Source organism: Arachis hypogaea, chromosome 7, assembly GCF_003086295.3.
Source record: "Arachis hypogaea cultivar Tifrunner chromosome 7, arahy.Tifrunner.gnm2.J5K5, whole genome shotgun sequence".
NCBI lineage: Eukaryota > Viridiplantae > Streptophyta > Magnoliopsida > Fabales > Fabaceae > Arachis > Arachis hypogaea.
The window spans coordinates 13,904,667-13,922,475 of record NC_092042.1 but is presented as its reverse complement, the minus strand read 5'-3'; the positions used below and the strand labels follow the sequence as shown (position 1 = coordinate 13,922,475).

General features: G+C 42.0%; 1 protein-coding gene across 50 annotated transcripts; it reads right to left on the bottom strand.

Moving 5' to 3' along the window:
• Window positions 1–237: 237 nt before the first annotated feature.
• LOC140174459 (long chain acyl-CoA synthetase 5-like) lies at window positions 238–17,153 on the bottom strand. Of its 50 annotated transcripts, none has more exons than XR_011863735.1 (12): window positions 16,813–17,153; window positions 16,455–16,593; window positions 16,034–16,123; window positions 15,695–15,833; window positions 15,370–15,446; window positions 15,223–15,262; window positions 15,024–15,137; window positions 14,824–14,921; window positions 14,544–14,654; window positions 14,157–14,233; window positions 14,015–14,062; window positions 238–608 (listed from the first exon to the last, which is right to left on the bottom strand). XR_011863735.1 is itself a non-coding variant. In XM_072199176.1 (10 exons), exons 8-10 carry the CDS (start codon window positions 14,919–14,921, stop codon window positions 573–575), a joined length of 276 nt encoding a protein of 91 aa, XP_072055277.1. In that variant the 5' UTR covers window positions 15,024–15,137; window positions 15,223–15,262; window positions 15,370–15,446; window positions 15,695–15,886; window positions 16,034–16,123; window positions 16,455–16,593; window positions 16,813–17,153; the 3' UTR covers window positions 238–572. The 50 variants fall into 50 exon arrangements, 16 of the variants coding, with proteins under 16 accessions (XP_072055277.1, XP_072055274.1, XP_072055276.1 ...); XR_011863733.1 differs by having other exon boundaries at window positions 16,455–16,496; XR_011863724.1 differs by having other exon boundaries at window positions 313–608; window positions 15,777–15,833; window positions 16,455–16,496.
• Between the last annotated feature and the right edge of the window lie 656 nt (window positions 17,154–17,809).

Below are 17,809 nucleotides of genomic sequence, written 5' to 3'. Positions count from 1 at the left end.
AATCCAATGCTAACCATTAACACTTCATATCAAATACATATATCATATTTACTCCCAATCTCCAACCACAATGTGTAACACCCTACCACACTGAGCTTTACGCTTGAGTCGTAAAACAGAGGTGGAGTGGTATTACGACCTCTAAAATAAAATGTGTATATATAATAGCAGAAGGATTATAATATACTAGGTGCCTTGAAGAATAGAGGAAATAAAAATCGTGAAATAAAAGCGCAATGCTCAAGAAACGTGTTATCTTGCATACTAAAAAAGCTATAGCTATTAAGTATAAAGTAACCAAAACCAGGAACAGAGGGTCAAAAATATAAAGTAACAAGCTCCTAACTCAGCCCGCGAAGTCAAGACTGACCGGAGAATACACACGCGCGCGCACACACACACACACACACACACACACACATATTCATATCCAAAACCCAAATGTACATAAAGAAAATCCTATCTCCCAATAATCCTCTAAGAGGATAAACAAGAATAAGTTATGTGGAGAGAAAGTTAAGTACATATATATACATCATTGTACAACAAAATAACCCAGTAACCACTTCGCTTTAGGAGTCCAGACGCCTAACGAGATGCCTCTCAACCTACATATGAAAAAAAACAACATAGTATGGGATGAGAACCAGAGGTTCTAAGTATGGTAAAGGTGGCACACACATAATATATAAGGTCCTGGAAATACCAGAGGCAATCCTAGAATGTCGACACACAGATTATAGAGCTTAAAGTATTAAACAGAAGTCATAAAAGGTGGTTTTCTAAGAGTATCTAAGCCTAACTTAACTTAATCTTAAATCTAAGCCCCATACTGCCATTCCTCCATACCTCCATCTCCGTTAGCATTTCACAGGCAAATAAATAGATAAAGGCAAGCACAAGAAGGTTACAAGTACTACAGGTAGCAAATATACACTTAACATCGTAAATGCACTTAAGCGAACCCAGTTAGAGCACAAATAAGTAATTCAAGTAATATGCATATGATGCATGACTATCCTATGGCTAATGAGCTCATCTGTCGGTTACACAGCCAACCCAACAAGTCCGGTTTGCTAAACCATTGGACTATCCCTCGACGTGTATCTCCATCAGTCTATGCATAGCTTTTACTCATATATATATATATATATATATATATATATATATATATATCAAATCGATCAATGGGGGTACCATTCTCGGGAATTTATAAGTGCCCGATCACCCTTACATCGTAGGGTCAACAGAGTATCGAGTTTTCAACCTGGTACACGTGGTGGCAAGCCATGGTACTTTATCCAGGGAATTTCGTATCTTAGATCATTTAATCATTTAAGCCAAGTATCATACATGATCATCCATAATATTTCATAATCAATTCATCACATTTCAGCTTTACTTCACCTCCAAGTTATCTCCATTTCCTAGCTTCATCTGATTATCGGGTTCAATACTACTATTTATGACTAAAGGAATGAAAATAAAGGTTTAGAAGTTTGAAATATGATTTAAAACTAAAAAATTATGTTTGCTGGAACAGAGGCCACGCGTACGCGTGGGAATACAAAAATGCAGCTCGCGCTCGCGTCCTTTTGTCATGCGTATGTGTGGACATGCTTGTTAGCTCCTTACGCGTATGCATAGGACCAGACGCGTACGCATTGCCAAAATTCCATGCCACGCGTACGCGTGGATGCACGTTCTTTAAAAAAAAAAACAGATTCAGTAGCAAGCTATAGATTTATAAAAGATACAGTTTTCAGGTATAATCTTCCAACACCCATAACTCTTTCGATTTAAAACATTTTCACCCGTTCTTCAAATGACATAAACTTTATAAACCCAATTTTCATTTTAAAATAAGTTGGAAGCAAATTGAGGGTCCAGAAGCCAAGTTATGCCTCGCCAAATTTCAGCTAAAAACCAAGATTTTATAAACTTTCAAAACCTCTTCTTCATTCCAACCAAAACCCATGAGATCAACACAACAACCTACACTTACTACACAAAGTGTCCTCTATTCTCAATGCAATAACCACATAAAGGTCATACTTTAACCCAACAATAATTACATACACACATACCAAATCCTGCAACTAAAACCATAGCTCACAAGATACATAATGATATCCTCAATTCAATAATTACAATTTGTCAAACCATCAACTAATCGACAGCTCCATACCAATCCACATATAACAACAAGATGCTAAACAACAACACACACATATATTCCAACCTATTCTATTTAGGGAGAAAGACCATCAACGATGTCGGAGCAATAATCAGCACAAAGCTACTAGTGATGAAGTTTGTCATGGACAACGGATCTGTGGGGTCCATAAAAGGAGAGTTGGAAACGGCGGTCGCTTGCGACAATGCCAGCCTCTCCTTGAGGAAAAAGTCCAAAGAAGCGTCGGGGGTGTTCCTCGCCGACCTGGATGCCCGGGTAGATGACAACCCCAGACCAGAACCAGAGGGGGATCTAGAAAAATTCAGGGTCAGGAACACGGAGGAAAACTTCATGTTCGTGAATAGAAATCTCCCGCACGAATTGAAAGAACCTTTGGTAGAAATGATCAGGGCCAATGGCGACTTGTTCGCCTAGACGCCAGCCGATATGCCGGGCATAGATCCTCATCTGATGTCACACCACCTAGCCGTCAAGCCTGAAGCCCGACCAGTGGCTCAGAGGAGAAGAAAGATGTCACAAGAAAGAGCAGAGGAGGTGGCCAAGCAAACGGCCAGCCTCCTAGAAGCAGGTTTTATTCGAGAACTAGACTACTCGACCTGGTTATCGAATGTAGTTCTGGTAAAAAAGCACAATGGGAGATGGAGAATGTGTGTAGACTACTCCGATCTTAACAAAGCATGCCCCAAGTACTGCTACCCCCTTCCCAACATTGACGCGCTTGTTGATGCAGCGGCAGGATACCGGTACCTTAGCTTTATAGACGCCTACTCCGGCTACAATCAGATACCGATGCACCGGCCTGATGAGAACAAGACATCATTTATAACACTGAAAGGAATCTACTGCTACAAGGTGATGCCCTTTGGCTTGAAAAACCCGCGGGGCCACATACCAGAGACTGATGAACAAGATATTCAGCGATCTCAGAGGCACGACGGTGGAAGTCTATGTAGACGACATCCTCGCGAAGACCACCCGACCAGACGATCTCCTGGGCAACTTGAGGAACGTGTTTGCGTCCCTCCGACAAAACGGCATAAGGCTCAACCCGCTCAAATGTGCCTTTGTCATGGAGGCCAGAAAATTCCTGGGATTCATGATCACTCAAAGGGGGGGTAGAGGCCAATCCCGAAAAATGCCAAGCAATACTACAAATAAAGAGCCCAGGCTGTATCAAAGACGTCCAGAGGTTGGCAGGAAGACTCACCGCACTATCCCGTTTCCTCGGAGCGTCGGCAGAAAAAGCCCGTCCCTTTTTCAATATAATGAGGAAAGGAATAGCGATCGAATGGACCCCTGAGTGCGAAGAAGCATTCAAATACTTCAAAGAGATCCTGGCAGCACCCCCCGTACTCGGGAGGCCCAAAGGTGGGGAACCAGTTTACCTATACCTGGCCATAATGGAAGGAGCGCTCGCGGCAGTCTTGGTGCGGGAAGAAGGAAAGGCCCAACAGCCAATCTACTTCGTGAGTAGAGCGCTACAAGGAGCAGAAACGAGGTATAGAAAACTGGAAAAATTGGCACTGGCGCTCTTGACCTCTTCCCGCAGACTAAAGCAATACTTCCAAGGCCACCAGATCGTTGTGAGAATAGACCAAGGAATTCGCCAGGTACTCCAAAAACTCGACCTAGCGGGAAGAATGATGACTTGGGCCATTGAACTCTCCCAATACGACCTGCGGTATGAGCCCCGGCATGCAATCAAGGCACAGGCAATGACCGACTTTCTGGTAGAAGTAACAAGGGACCCCACCGAGGAAACGGGCACGTGGTGGAGACTCCACGTGGACGGAGCCTCCAACCAAAAGTTCGGAGGAGCCGGGGTGATCTTAGAAAGTCCTGCCAGGGTCGTATACGAGCAACCGATCAAATTTGAGTTCCCAGTATCAAACAACCAAGCGGAATATGAGACCCTCTTAGAGGGCTTGGCCTTAGCTCGTGAAGTCGGAGTAACAAGGCTGGAGGTGTGCAGCGACTTGCAGGTCGTCACCTCGCAAGTAAACGGGAGCTATCAGGCCAGAGACTCGTTGCTATAAAAATACCTGGAAAAGGTTAAAGAATTGAGCAGCCAGTTCGAGGAGGTCACGACCCAACACGTCTCGAGGGAAAGAAACACACGAGCGGATCTCCTATCCAAGTTAGTAAACACAAAACTAGGAGTAGGCAACCGATCTCTCATCCAAGGCATGCTAAAGGAACCGGCAGTTACCCTCCACCTGAAAAAGGCAAACCCCTCCTGGCTAGACCTAATCGTCGATTTCCTCGAAAGCGGCAGACTCCCTGATGACGAGAAAGCAGCCAAAGCGTTGAGAAGGGAGGCAGCCAAGTACACAACCATACAGGGACAACTTTTCAAAAAGAGACTCAGCCAGCCCCTGTTGAAGTGCCTACATCCCGAGCAAACGGACTACGTGCTCAGGGAGGTCCATGAAAGATGCTGTGGCCACCATATCGAAGGCAAAGCCCTAGCAAGAAAGCTCATCTGAGCCGGATACTACTGGCCATCAATGATGGAAGACTCCAAGGAATTTGTGAAAAAATGCACCAAGTGTCAAGAGAACGCCAATTTTCACAGAGCACCAGCTTCCGAACTAAGCCTACTCACGATCTCCCGACCCTTCGCTCAATGGGGAGTCGACCTCCTTGGACCTTTCCCGGTTGGCCCAGGGCAAGTCAAATACCTCATACTCACCATCGACTACTACACCAAGTGGATAGAGGCCGAGGCACTAGCCAACATATCCTCATCCAACTGTAGGAAGTTCATGTGGAGGCAGGTGATACCTCGGTTCGGCATCCCAGAAGTTGTCGTCTCAGACAACGGGACACAATTCACTGACAAGAAGTTCATAGAATTCCTCAACGGCCTGGGTATAAAGCAGAATTTCTCTTCAGTAGAACACCCCTAAACAAACGAGCAGGTCGAATTCGCAAATAAAGTGATCTTACAAGGCCTCAGAAAACGGTTGGGTGACAAGAAAGGTGCATAGGCCGACGAACTCGCTTCAGTCCTTTGGTCTTACCGTACAACCGAGCAATCCACCACGGGAGAAACCCTCTTTCGCCTGACATACGGAGTAGACGCAATGATACCCGTAGAAATCGGCGAGCCGAGCCCGCGACTACTTCTGAAAGGGGTAGAAGAAGCAGTGGAGAAAGACCTAGTAGATGAGGCAAGGGAGATGGCCCATTTGACAGAAGTAGCGCTAAAGCAAAGGATAGCCCTACGTTATAACAACAAAGTACTCAAGAGGGAATTCGAAAAGGATGACCTGGTCCTGCGACGCAATGACATAGGACTTACGACCCAAGGGGAAGGAAAGCTCGCGGCAAATTGGGAAGGACCCTACAGGGTCAAAGAGGTGCTCGGCAAAGGCGCATACAAGTTGGAGAAGCTCGACGGCAGGGAGATACCGAGAACTTGGAACATAGGTAACTTGAGAAGATTTTATTCCTAGCTCGAGCACGCCGGCTAGGCGGTTCGGCGAGTTTAGTGATTCACTGTCATTTAAACACTTACCACAACTATATCTCTGCTTAACTGCCGATTAATGTTTACTTAACAAATTTGTTCTTCCATTTTTGCTCAACTATGCACCTTACAACAAATATGTCCCTCGTAAACGAATGATAAACGGGACAACAACACAGTACCCTGGGACTGATCATCCTGGAAGCCAACCGAGTTAAAAAGCCATAATAAACGGCCATGATAATAATAAAGGCACAACGTGATCCCGCCAAAGAGACCAACATAACGGTAAACGAATAAACGAGCAACGGGCATAGGGAAACAACATACTACTGGATAAACTAAAAAATGTATCCATAAACCGACCAAACGGCTAATAAAGTACGACAAAAGATTTCAAAAAGTTCTACAACAGAGCCACCAAAAACACAAGGTACTAGAGATCACTTCCTAGGCATATCGACAATCTTGCCATCCTTAATTGTCTTGAAAACGCCGATTGCCGATGTGTCGAAGTCCGGAACAACGATCTTCACCTAAGCCTTAAGAGCCTCTTCGGTCATGAAGATTGCACTCTTTCCTTACTCTCTAACCTCCTTATGCTTCTTCCTGAGTCCCTTAGCCTCGTCCCGAGCAGTCTTAGCAGCAGTAACGGCCGTATCCCGTTCTTTTTCCAAGGCGACTACTCGACTTTGCGCGGCACTCAGCTGGCTCTCCAGAGTCATCTCCCGCTCAGTCAAACAAGATACAGAGGCATCGGTAGTCTTCAACTTTTCTTCAGCGGACGCGGCCTTCTCCTCGGCAGTCTTAAGTTTCTCCTTTACCTCAGTCAGCTGCCCCTGGAGTGTTTCAACTTGAGCCTTGAGTTTATTGTTGGCCGTGGCGGCAGTCTCGAGCTTCCGATGCAACGACGCCATACCTGACAACTCGAACTCCGCCTTCCGAGCTATGGATGCACCACGAAAAAAGGTGTAATACATCCATTGCGCCTGCCCCGAAAGATCGGTACCATGGAAGTGTTCCTCCGTGCCAGGAAGTAATTGGAAATCTATAAACGTCTCGGCATCGAAGTTACTTTCCATCACGGTAAGGACCCCTTCAGGACTAGAATGCAACCTTTGCGTCTTGGGGGTAGGCATGATCCTCAAGTCGTCATCCCAAGCCTGTTGAACGGAAGACGAATGCCCGATGCTAGTCGCCTCCTCGTGAACAGGGAAAACACGCGCCGCATTGACAGCTTTATCCGACTGAACGACGTCGCGAGATGAGGGTGCTGCCTGATCTCCCTCATCCCCAGGAGGAACTACCGATTGCTCGTCGGCCTTCTCCCCCTTCTCCCCATCACTTTCCTCTAAGAAAGTTTTGTACAAACTTTCAAGGCCGGTCACTTCAGCAGACATTCCCACTACAACAGAAACAAACAAGTTAGTCAATAATCAGCATGACAAACCAAAGAAACGACCACGCAAAAAGGCACGACAAAAGTAACTCACGAATATAATCCCTGGCGACCTCACGGCTACCCATAAGGAGGTGGGGGTTTACATGGTTTCTCCCAAAAATGGCCCACAACACGTCGGCAATTTTTCGGTCCACAGCCGACATTCCCTTGTAAGTCACCTTTATAAAAGCGTTGGAACCCGCCCCAAAACTCCAATACGTCGGGATGAGGCGTTCCCCTTCCAACGACAACCAAAAGGGGTGGCGACCCTTAACTGGCCGTACCTTAAAATACTTGTCTTTGAACCCGTGATAAGAGTCATCAAACAAACCGAATATCCTCCGTCCTTGGGCAGAACGGAAGGACATGAATCCTTTCCTCGCTTTCCCCTCCTTGGAAGAGTTCGTAAGGTTAAAAAAGAAAAGGAAGACATCGACGGATACCGGCAGCTCCAAGTACTCGCATACCACCTCGAAACAGCAAATTGAAGCCCAACTGTTCAGATGCAGCTGCGACGGCGCCACAAAGATCCGACTAAGGAGCCCCATTTGGAAAGCAGAGAAGGGGATACGAACCCCCACTTGAGTGAACATGGCTTTGTAAAACTAAATCCAGTCGGCAACCCAGGGTGCATGGAAGTTGAGCTTATACAATCGCTCATGAGGGGCAGGAACAAAAACATTGTAGTTGGCCTCATCGTCAGTACCCCTGCACAGGTACTCGGCCTGATGAAACTCTGTAAGCTCCTCCTCACCCATCTGATTCGGGGAGTCCCTGAGGTCGGAGACCACCCAAGCATAAGGGTCATAACCCCCAGAGGAGGTAGAAGCTCGAGAGACGACACGAGGCATACCTACAGTGGGGTACCACTCAATTAGTCTATGAGGCCGGGAGCTCGAAAAAACCCAAAAACTACACTTAACCTATTCTGCAACCCAAACTAAGCATGCATAAAGCTAAACCTTTACAAAAGCCTACCCTAAGATGGTAACCCCCCTAATACACCTACTCGACACCAAACAAGATCAATCAAACAGCATGCATGTGACAAAAAGCAATGGCAAAAGCAAAACAAACGCAGAGTCGAAAACAAAGATACAAGTGTTTACCTGCATTAGTTCTGAAGTACTAAGAAAGGAAGAAGAGAAGCAGATGCACAGGATAGCAAGAACAACCCTCTGGGAGATTTGAAAATGAAGGGGATGAAGATGATCGAACATCAGAAATAAGAACGAATACAGAACGGTTTTAAAACCGCTACTCAAAGAAGTGCAAAAAGACTAGGGACAAATCGGTCTTTATGCGCGGGATTTCTCAACCCATTATGAGAATTTAATGCTCTATGTGAGGAACGAGGCAACGAATGATCGTCCCAGCAACGAACGGACACGCACACGAAAGGCATGTCCCCTCCACGGACGGCCGACCTGGCAACAACGCATAAGAGAAGATGTAACACGCCACCAATAGCCCACGCGACTATTGATGGCGCGTTGGGGGCACTGTTACAGCCTGTCCCAGGCCATTTGTGGGTCAACCCGACCCATTGATGACCCGACCCGAGCGGTCGGGCACGTACAGCTCACTCAGCGACCCGGACACGCATCCTTGACAGCTCTCCACTGCAGCTGTGGGAGGAAGCTTCGAGGAAACTGGGCCTGTCCTTGAAGGGCCCACCCCTGACACGGTATAAAATGGGAAGGACCTGCCCCTCCCCCAAGGTACGTACATACACCCTTCTACCTCTTTCTCGCCTGCACATTCTATTGACTTGGGCGTCGGAGTGTCTTTGCAGGTGACACCCTCCCTCCACATCGAGAGCTCGGGACGTCGGTCCACCAACTTCTCCTTCATTACTTGACCTCAGGGTACACCCCACCGGATCAATCGAGAACCACTCTCGAACCATCTGGTACCCGAGATACCGAACAGAATATTTGTTAGAATATTATAATTAGAGTAACAAATCACAGGATATCAGAGATAATTAAGGAAAATCAATTATATTTATTTAGAATACTTTCTGTATTTAGTTTCCTAGAATTCTATATTAAGAGAGTGATTGTAAACAAAGGATATAGAAGAAAATACATTGAAAACCTTTCCCTGCTTCCCTCTCTGTTACCTTTGCTTGTGTCTAACCTTTCCTAACCCTCGATACCATCTCAAGATGGTATCAAAGCGGTGTTAGATCCTGGGAACCCAGAAACCAACATCATTGTTCCAATACCCTAAACACCAAAAAAACCCAAAAAAATGTCATTTTCAGGGGATGAAATTAGCAACAACATGAACCAAAACCAAAACCAGAGTAACTCCTCAATCATTACTGATGAGCTAACTTTTCAAATTACAAATATGCTTCGTAATGGCCTAGGAATTCAGCAAACATAAGCCAATCCTAACAATTTGTCAATTGGTTTTAAATTAAATAGAGACAATTATCCATTGTGGGCAACACTTATGAAGAAAGCTGTCGGTGGCAGAGGAAAGAAAAGCCATCTGACAGCTGTCTTTACCTGGATAATTCAAAATATTGAGACGAGTTTGATGAACAATGTCTCCCAATTCCCAACCGCAAAGGCTTTATGGGAGGGATTGGCTACAACCTATGGGAGCGGCACAGACCCAATACAAATCTATGATTTACACCGAAAAGCAAACACACAAAAACAGGGACAGGATACCCTAGAGGAATTCTGGAATAAATTACAGGCTATATGGATGGCTATTGACAGAAAACAACCGAATCCTATGAAGTGCTCAGATGATATTGCAATTTTCAACAAAATTAAACAAGAACAGAGACTATATCAATTCCTAACAGGGATAGATGAAAAATTTGAAGCCATTAGAAGAGATCTTTTGATGCAGGAGAAGACCCCTTCAGTGGAGTCCGCCTATGCTGCCGTCAGAAGAGAGGCGGCCCGACTCCAGATTTTGAAGCCTACCACCAGCAGCAGAGGGGACACATCATTAGGGGAGGTTGGAATCGGCCTAATTGCAAGAAACAAACCACAGGGACAGGGATGGAATCGCTCAGAAGAAGACAAAAGCCACCTCCATTGTACTCATTGCGGAATGAAAAAACACACCAAGGAGACTTGCTTCAAAATCGTGGGTTATCCCGAATGGTGGGAAGATCCCAAATAAAAAAATCGCAAGGCCGCCACCATAGTGGGCACTCCGCAGACCGCCAGCAGCAGTGGTGGTGACGCAGGAAGAGAGGAAGAAACAAAATCAGCAGTTGTTCATGGAAAAGCCGCGGCCGCTCATGGAGGTAAAGAAGAGAGGAGGCGGCGCATAAGGGAGAAGGAAATGGAAGTTTAGAAGAGAATGGGAACCCTAATGGGTCTCCTGAGCAAAATGGCCCACTAAAAAAGGAAGCCCAAATTCCTTCTCCATATGACCCAGCCGAAAGCCCAAAATCCTTTAAAATATCCCAATCAGAAAAATATACCAGCCCAGAAAAATCTGATCAGTGGATTTTTTATTGTGGGGCCACTGAAACCATAACCCATGATCCTCATGATTTTGACAGCCTTTCCACACCTGTTAAGACTCATATTGAAACAGCCAATGGAGAATTAATTGCGGTTCAAGGAGAAGGCTCCATTGTTTTTTGAAAAAAATTAAAATTAAAAAATTGTCTCTATGTCCCTGCACTGTCATCAAAGTTACTTTCTGTAAGCCATGTTACAAAGGAACTAAATTGTGTGGTTCTCATGTTCTCTACTTTTTGTCTTTTACAGGACATTCTTTCGAAGGAGATCATTGGGCGTGGTACTGAACGTGGAGGTCTTTATTACGTTAATGAGGTTGTTCACAAGGGACATGCCATGCTTGCTCACAGAACGGTTACAAGGCAACTCTGGTTATGGCACAGACGCTTGGGACATCCTTCCTTTGGGTACCTTAAGATTTTATTCCCTAACTTATTTACTGGTAACACTGAGCCCATCAAATGTGAAACTTGCATTCAAGCAAAGAATCATAGAGTTACTGTTTTCCCTAGCAACACTAGAGTCAATTCTGTTTTTTCATTAGTGCACTCTGATGTGTGGGGTCCAGCTCCTAATTCTCATAATAATCAATTTCAGTATTTTGTGTTATTTGTGGATGATTTTTCTCGCATGACGTGGGTATATTTTCTAAAACACAAATCTGAAGTACCCGACAAGTTCTATGCATTCTATCAAATGATTCTCACTCAGTTTGATAAAAAATTCAAGAACTTAGATCAGATAATGGTGGTGAATTTGTGAACAAATCGATGCAAGAGTTTTTTAGAGAAAAAGGCTTAATTCATCAAACTTCCTGTCCAAACACACCCCAATAGAATGGTGTGGCATAACGGAAAAATCGTAAGTTACTGGAGATGACTCGGGCCATGATTTTTTTATGCAAAGGTTCCGACACGTTTGTGGCATGAAGCTGTCTACCTCAGCCTATCTTCTGAACAGGCTACCCTCTCAGACCTTCAACCACAAAACACCCCTACAGATCCTAGCTACTCAATCTGACATCCCTCCTGTCCAAATGTTACCACCATGAGTTTTTGGGTGCTCTGTGTTCGTCCATATACCCAGAGCTAACCGAACCAAATTTGATCCATGTGCTGAGAAATGTGTCTTTGTTGGGTATGCTATGCATCAAAAGGGGTATCGATGTTATAACTCAATCACTCATCGTGTACATGTAACTATGGATTGTGATTTTTTTGAATCAGAATATTTCTTTAGCAGCCAACTTGATGTTCAGCGGGAGAAAACTAGTAGTGAACCACCAAGTTGGTTGGTTAACCTGAGTTGCCAAGAAACTGTTCCAAAAGAGCAAGTAAATAGAGCCAACGAGCATGCCTCTGTTAACGAAAAAGAGACCAACACAACCAATGAGCATCCTTCTGAGAATGTCCAACAAGAGGTAAGTGACCTTCACTTTGCTTAGTCTTCTCCTGTTATGAATGAAGTCACTAACAATGATAAGTTATAATCAGAACCATAACCTTTCACACTTCCGCCGCGAAGAAACAGAGGGGTACCACCTGTCCGATATTTCCCAGAACATGTTCCTCGAAATTTAAAGTATCCTATAAAGACAACCAGAGAAGGAGTGGTAGACATTGCAAGAGCTTTCCTTACCTCCCTTCTAGCTGAAGACATTCCCAGAACAATTCAGGAAGCCAATAAGAAGGGTGAATGGCGAAAAGCTATGAAAATAGAGATGGAGGCTCTTGTAAAAAATGGAACTTGAGAGAGGTGCATCTTACCAGCATGGAATAAACCAGTCGGGTGTCGATGGGTCTTAACCATTAAACACAAAGCAGATGGCACCATTGAGCGATATAAGGCAAGGTTGGTGGCAAAAGGCTATACACAAACATATGGCATTGACTACTCAGAAACTTTCTCACCAGTTGCAAAGATTGACACCATCAGAGTACTATTTTCAATAGCAGCAAATGAAAACTGGCCACTCCATCAGTTTGATGTCAAAAATACTTTTTTACATGGGGATCTGAAAGAAGAAGTATACATGGAAGCTCCTCCAGGGTTCTTTGAAGATTTCCAAAGAAATGAAGTTTGCAGATTGAAGAAAGCACTTTATGGGCTTAAGCAGTCTCCACGTATATGGTTCGAAAGGTTTACAGTGGCCATGAAAAGGTATGGGTACAAACAAAGAAACTCTGACCATACTTTATTCTTGAAAAGAAAAGCAGATATAATCACGTGCCTAATAATATATGTGGATGACATGATCATAACTGGAAGTGATTTGAAAGAAATTGCAAAACTGAGGAATAACTTGTTCAGAGAATTTGAGATGAAGGATTTAGGAGGACTAAAGTACTTCTTGGGAATAGAGGTTCTTCGCTCCAACAAAGGGATCTTTATTTCTCAGAGAAAGTACATCATGGATTTACTTGCAGAAATAGGGATGGTCGATTGTAAGCCAGCAGATACTCCTATGCAAGTTAACCACGGTTTAAAGTTTGAGGAAGGGGCTAATCTAGCAGATAAAGAGAGGTACCAACGATTAGTTGGGAAATTGATTTATCTGTCACACACTCGACCAGACATAGCATATGCAGTGGGGGTGATAAGTCAGTTTATGCACCAACCTCAAGAGGATCATATGGAAGCTGTCATGAGAATTGTTCGGTACTTGAAGGGGACACCAGAAAATGGGATCATGTTCCAAAAGAATGGGCACTTAAACATTGAGGCTTACACGGATGCTGATTGGGCTGGTAATCCAAATGACAGGAGATCTACATCGGGCTATTTTTCTCTTGTGGGAGGTAACCTGGTGACATGGAAGAGTAAGAAGCAGAAAGTGGTTGCTCTTTCCAGTGCTAAAGTTGAATTTCGGGGAATTGCCAAAGGTATAACTGAAGTTTTATGGATCAAAAAACTGATGACCGAGATTGGTTTTCCACCACAACTACCAAGTCAATTAAAGTGTGATAATAAGGCAGCAATCAGTATCTCAGAGAATCCTATGCAACATAACAAAACTAAGCACGTTGAAGTTGATAAACACTTCATTAAGGAGAAGATTGAGGATGGCAGTGTTGAGCTTCCATTTGTAAGGTTAGAAGACCAGTTGGCAGACATCCTCACCAAAGCCGTTGCAGGCAGAGCATTTACCCGTGTCCTTAGCAAGCTAAACATTGGTGATCCCACTGCTCACCTTAAGGGGGAGTGTTAGAATATTTGTTAGAATATTATAATTAGAGTAACAAATCACAGGATTTCAGAGATAATCAAGGAAAATCAATTATATTTATTTAGAATACTTTCTGTATTTAGTTTCCTAGAATTCTATATTTAGAGAGTGATTGTAAACAAAGGATATAGAAGAAAATATATTGAAAACCTTTCCCTGCTTCCCTCTCTGTTACCTTTGCTTGTGTTTAACCTTTCCTAACCCTCGATACCATCTCAAGACCCTGTAGCAGTCAATTCATGATTTCATTACCTGAATAACATCATCTATTGCAACACAAGAAGGGATATGGAAATTGTGAATAGCCTCTGCATTACTGTGTTCACCGGATTGAGAATGACCAGGCTTGTGTGCCGCTGCATTTCTTCCTTGCTCCTGACTGTAAGTCCCGTTCCTGATAAACGCAAATTTTAAGCCTATAAAATCTAATGCAAGAAACTAAATAAAATAAAATCCCAGCAGGAAAGCTTCAAGAATCAGATCCTGATATGCACTATATTGGGAGGCAAGGGCTTGAGAACAAATTCCTACAGTGTGAACCAAACTACCATGACTGTATAGTTAGTCATGTTCTCCAAGTGACCAATGCACAACATCAAATAGTTCACAGCAGAGTCAACTACATATTTTCTAACCAAAGCAAAAGAGAACGAGATTGGAAAAGAAGCCAGCAGAAAAAATTACAATTGAGGTGATTTACATACCTCCTTGCCATGTTTAGCAATACATCTATTATGGCCCAAAGTTACCACAGCCCTTTTGCAATACTAGCTAGAAATTCTACAGTAACAACTGGATCGGCATTATGCTCATCCCTAAATGGATGTAATGTATCAAAAGAGTGAAAAAAGACTGGAGAATACATATAAAAATTATGACAATTAATAGCATGAAAAATGGTTTATTTATTCATTTGGGGTTCAGGAACCTCCTATATGCCGCAGGGTACAATCCAAATCCAAATCCAAATGACAGTCACCTCACCTTAGAAGTTCCGTTGCTTCATCTTGATTAGCAAAACAGAGGTCTATATTGCTAGACTCCAATAACTTCATAAGTGGTGGCTTAAATTTTCTCACCATCTTGTCAAAGAAAAGAAGTATTAGAAAACAGTTAGCTTCATTAATTTTTTCATGGAAGAGAATAATAAAAGAAGAAGAAAAACAAATTGTGGTGGTTAGTACCTCAAAACTGGCCAAATCCAAAGAAACAAGAAGACCTTCCTATTTGGCCAAAGAGATTGCTGCTTGAATAACTTCCAAATTGAGAATTGCATACCTCAAAACCAGCCACAAGTGCTACAAAAAAGAAATAAATGTGATTGCTTCTTTACAATACAGAGACATTTTAGAAAGCCTATGTAGAGAATCAGTGAAAACTTACTCTTGAGAAATTTCGATGCATTTGGAAATGTCTTCAATAGCTGAGAAGTTTCAGAAATAAATATATGAAAATGATTGATCACATTTAATAAAAAATCATGCTTTGTAAGAAGACACTGATGTAATAAATAATTTTTAGTAGAAGAACCTCGGGTATCTTCTTTTCTTCTACAAAAGCAATTGAGATCTCTACATGGCATATAATAAACTCGACTGCTCTAGCACCTGAGCATACACATACATATGAATGCTAATAAAAGTCAAACTTTGAAAAATAAAGATTAAAATACTAATACAGAAGATATTTTTGGTATGAAAAGAAGCTAGGAACAAAAGTTATAAACACTAAGGCTTCTGATATAGTATATCTATTATCAACAAGATTCTGTGTTCTTTAAACTTGGGACAATGAATTCAAACTTAAAAGGATCTTTTTTAAATGATTAGTCATGCTAAAGAAGTTAAGGACTCACCTAATTTATGTTGCACTTAGTCAACAAGAAACATTGAGAGGATGACGAAACAAAATGTGAAAGCGAATAAATGAAAATGAACCTCCATGCTTATTATCCACCCAGCGCAATTGGCACCATAGATACCGCATTTCTTTTCCTAAAAATTGGCATCATATTGATTAATCTCAGACTGCAAGAGATGATTCTTCCCTAAGAAAAATAAAATAACTAAATAATCATTTCTAAGCTCTTCATGAAAAGATAGCAGCAGCATCAAAGAAGTACCATACAAGAGCATTGATCAAAACAAGTGGAAAAAAGGTTTCCTTTTGTGGTAAATAGGCATAGGTGACTTACTTGCCTGTAACCACAACTGCGGATAGAGCTTCCAACTTTCTGTATCACCTCGTACACTTCTTTGTAAGTTTGCCACTTGTACTTGCCAGTCTATAAATAGTGACACAAAATTCACAACACAATGGCATTAGAAATGATCAGTAAACTTTTTATATAACTCACATGTCCTTTATGCAGAAGCTTAAAGTGTCTCTAATGTCCCTAGTAAAAAGCGTTGCAAGACACTGAAGCTCTTTACAGATTTCTTCAGCATAAAACGAGGTTACATATAGTTGATCTGCACATTGAATCTAACTTAATAAAAAATTAGAGAACTAATACCGTAAATAGAGAATAATCCTATAAATCCATGACAGTCATGAAGAAAGAATACAAAATTTGCAGGAAAACACAGAAAAATGAACAAAAGTAGTGATAACACCTGCAATGTCTTTCTTCCTTCATCAATCTTTGAATTGAAGACCTATATCATTAAGAAAAGTAGTGAATCATCTACAAATGCTGAGCAATTTTTTTATTGATGAAAAGAAATCAATTGAAGAACGAAAGAGAGAGAGTAACTGATTTTGATTGAGCACGGTCAATTGAAGGCAGCAGCAACAACGGCATAGAGAGACAAAGCAATTGATGAAATGTGATGAATTGATTATGCTAATTAGGTTTCAGTAATATTGATGATTGTTATTAAAAAACGCAAATTCAGAATTTCATTATGAAAATAGTAGATACAACAACTGCAAAAATAAGTATAATAATCAGAGAGACTGAGAGGAACTTACATGAACAGGATGGCGCGGCGGCGGGCTCGGCGGAGGAGGAGAAGAAGAAGAAGTAGCTCGGCTCTCCGACGGAGGACAGCGGTTTTCTCAGTCGTCGAAGAAGAAAAAGCTCTACTGATCTGCTCTTTGCCTCTCTCCATGACAGTGACTCCGTTCCTGGTCTCTACTCTCAAGCGTTAGAGAAGAAGAAGAAGCAGCAGCTTCACTCTGAACTTTGATTCTCTGGAGGTTTGGGGTTAATGTCTGGGAAATTGATAGAAATGAAGGACGCGGGTAATAAAGGCGGGCATAATTTTTTGTTGATAAAAATTGACGGTTGATTCATCGATTTTAGTTAAAACAAAATATCAACATATTAACCGTCTATTTTATATAATAAATTTACACCGTCCATCCTACTTTAAAAGATCTCCATCGTTTAAATTTATCGACAGCAAAAATTATCGATATTATAATTATTAAAATAGACAACTGATCCGTCGATTTTAAAGAAAAACAATTATCGCCCCCTCCCATCTCGTCGGCAATGTGACAATAAGAGGAAAGTGTTAAAAGTTGCTAAAATAATAGACAGCATTGTCGTCGATTTTAATATTTTATTTTTAATAATTTATTTTTTCATTTTATCGACGAAAATTTTGGCCGTCAATTTTTATCATTGATAATTACATTATTTTTTGTAGTGATAACTGTCTTTTAATTAGTTAAAAAATTATCATTTTATCTTGATATAACGATATTTTCTAATCATTATTTTAAACGTTTAAAAAATGTCATTTTAACTATAAAAATTGTAGCAATTTTTAAAAAATCGTCGTAATTATCATAATTTTTAAAATGGCACTTCAGATTACGGTATTTTTTTGGATATAATGATAATTAAAACAGCTGTAATTATTCAAAAAAAACTGCCGTAATAACTATTTTTTTTTTTTGTAGTGTTCCACCACTAAAGTTTTCAGTTCGCCAAAATCTGTTATTCTTGCAAGGCACATAA

Coding starts and splice junctions, on each gene's coding strand:
- LOC140174459 (XM_072199171.1), bottom strand. CDS start 15,825: ATGCGGTATCTATGGTGCCAATTGCGCTGGGTGGATAATAAGCATGGA. Junction 15,263..15,369: donor AAGAAAAGAAGATACCCGAG/GTTCTTCTACTA, acceptor GAAACTTCTCAG/CTATTGAAGACATTTCCAAA. Junction 15,138..15,222: donor TGCATCGAAATTTCTCAAGA/GTAAGTTTTCAC, acceptor TCTTTTTTGTAG/CACTTGTGGCTGGTTTTGAG.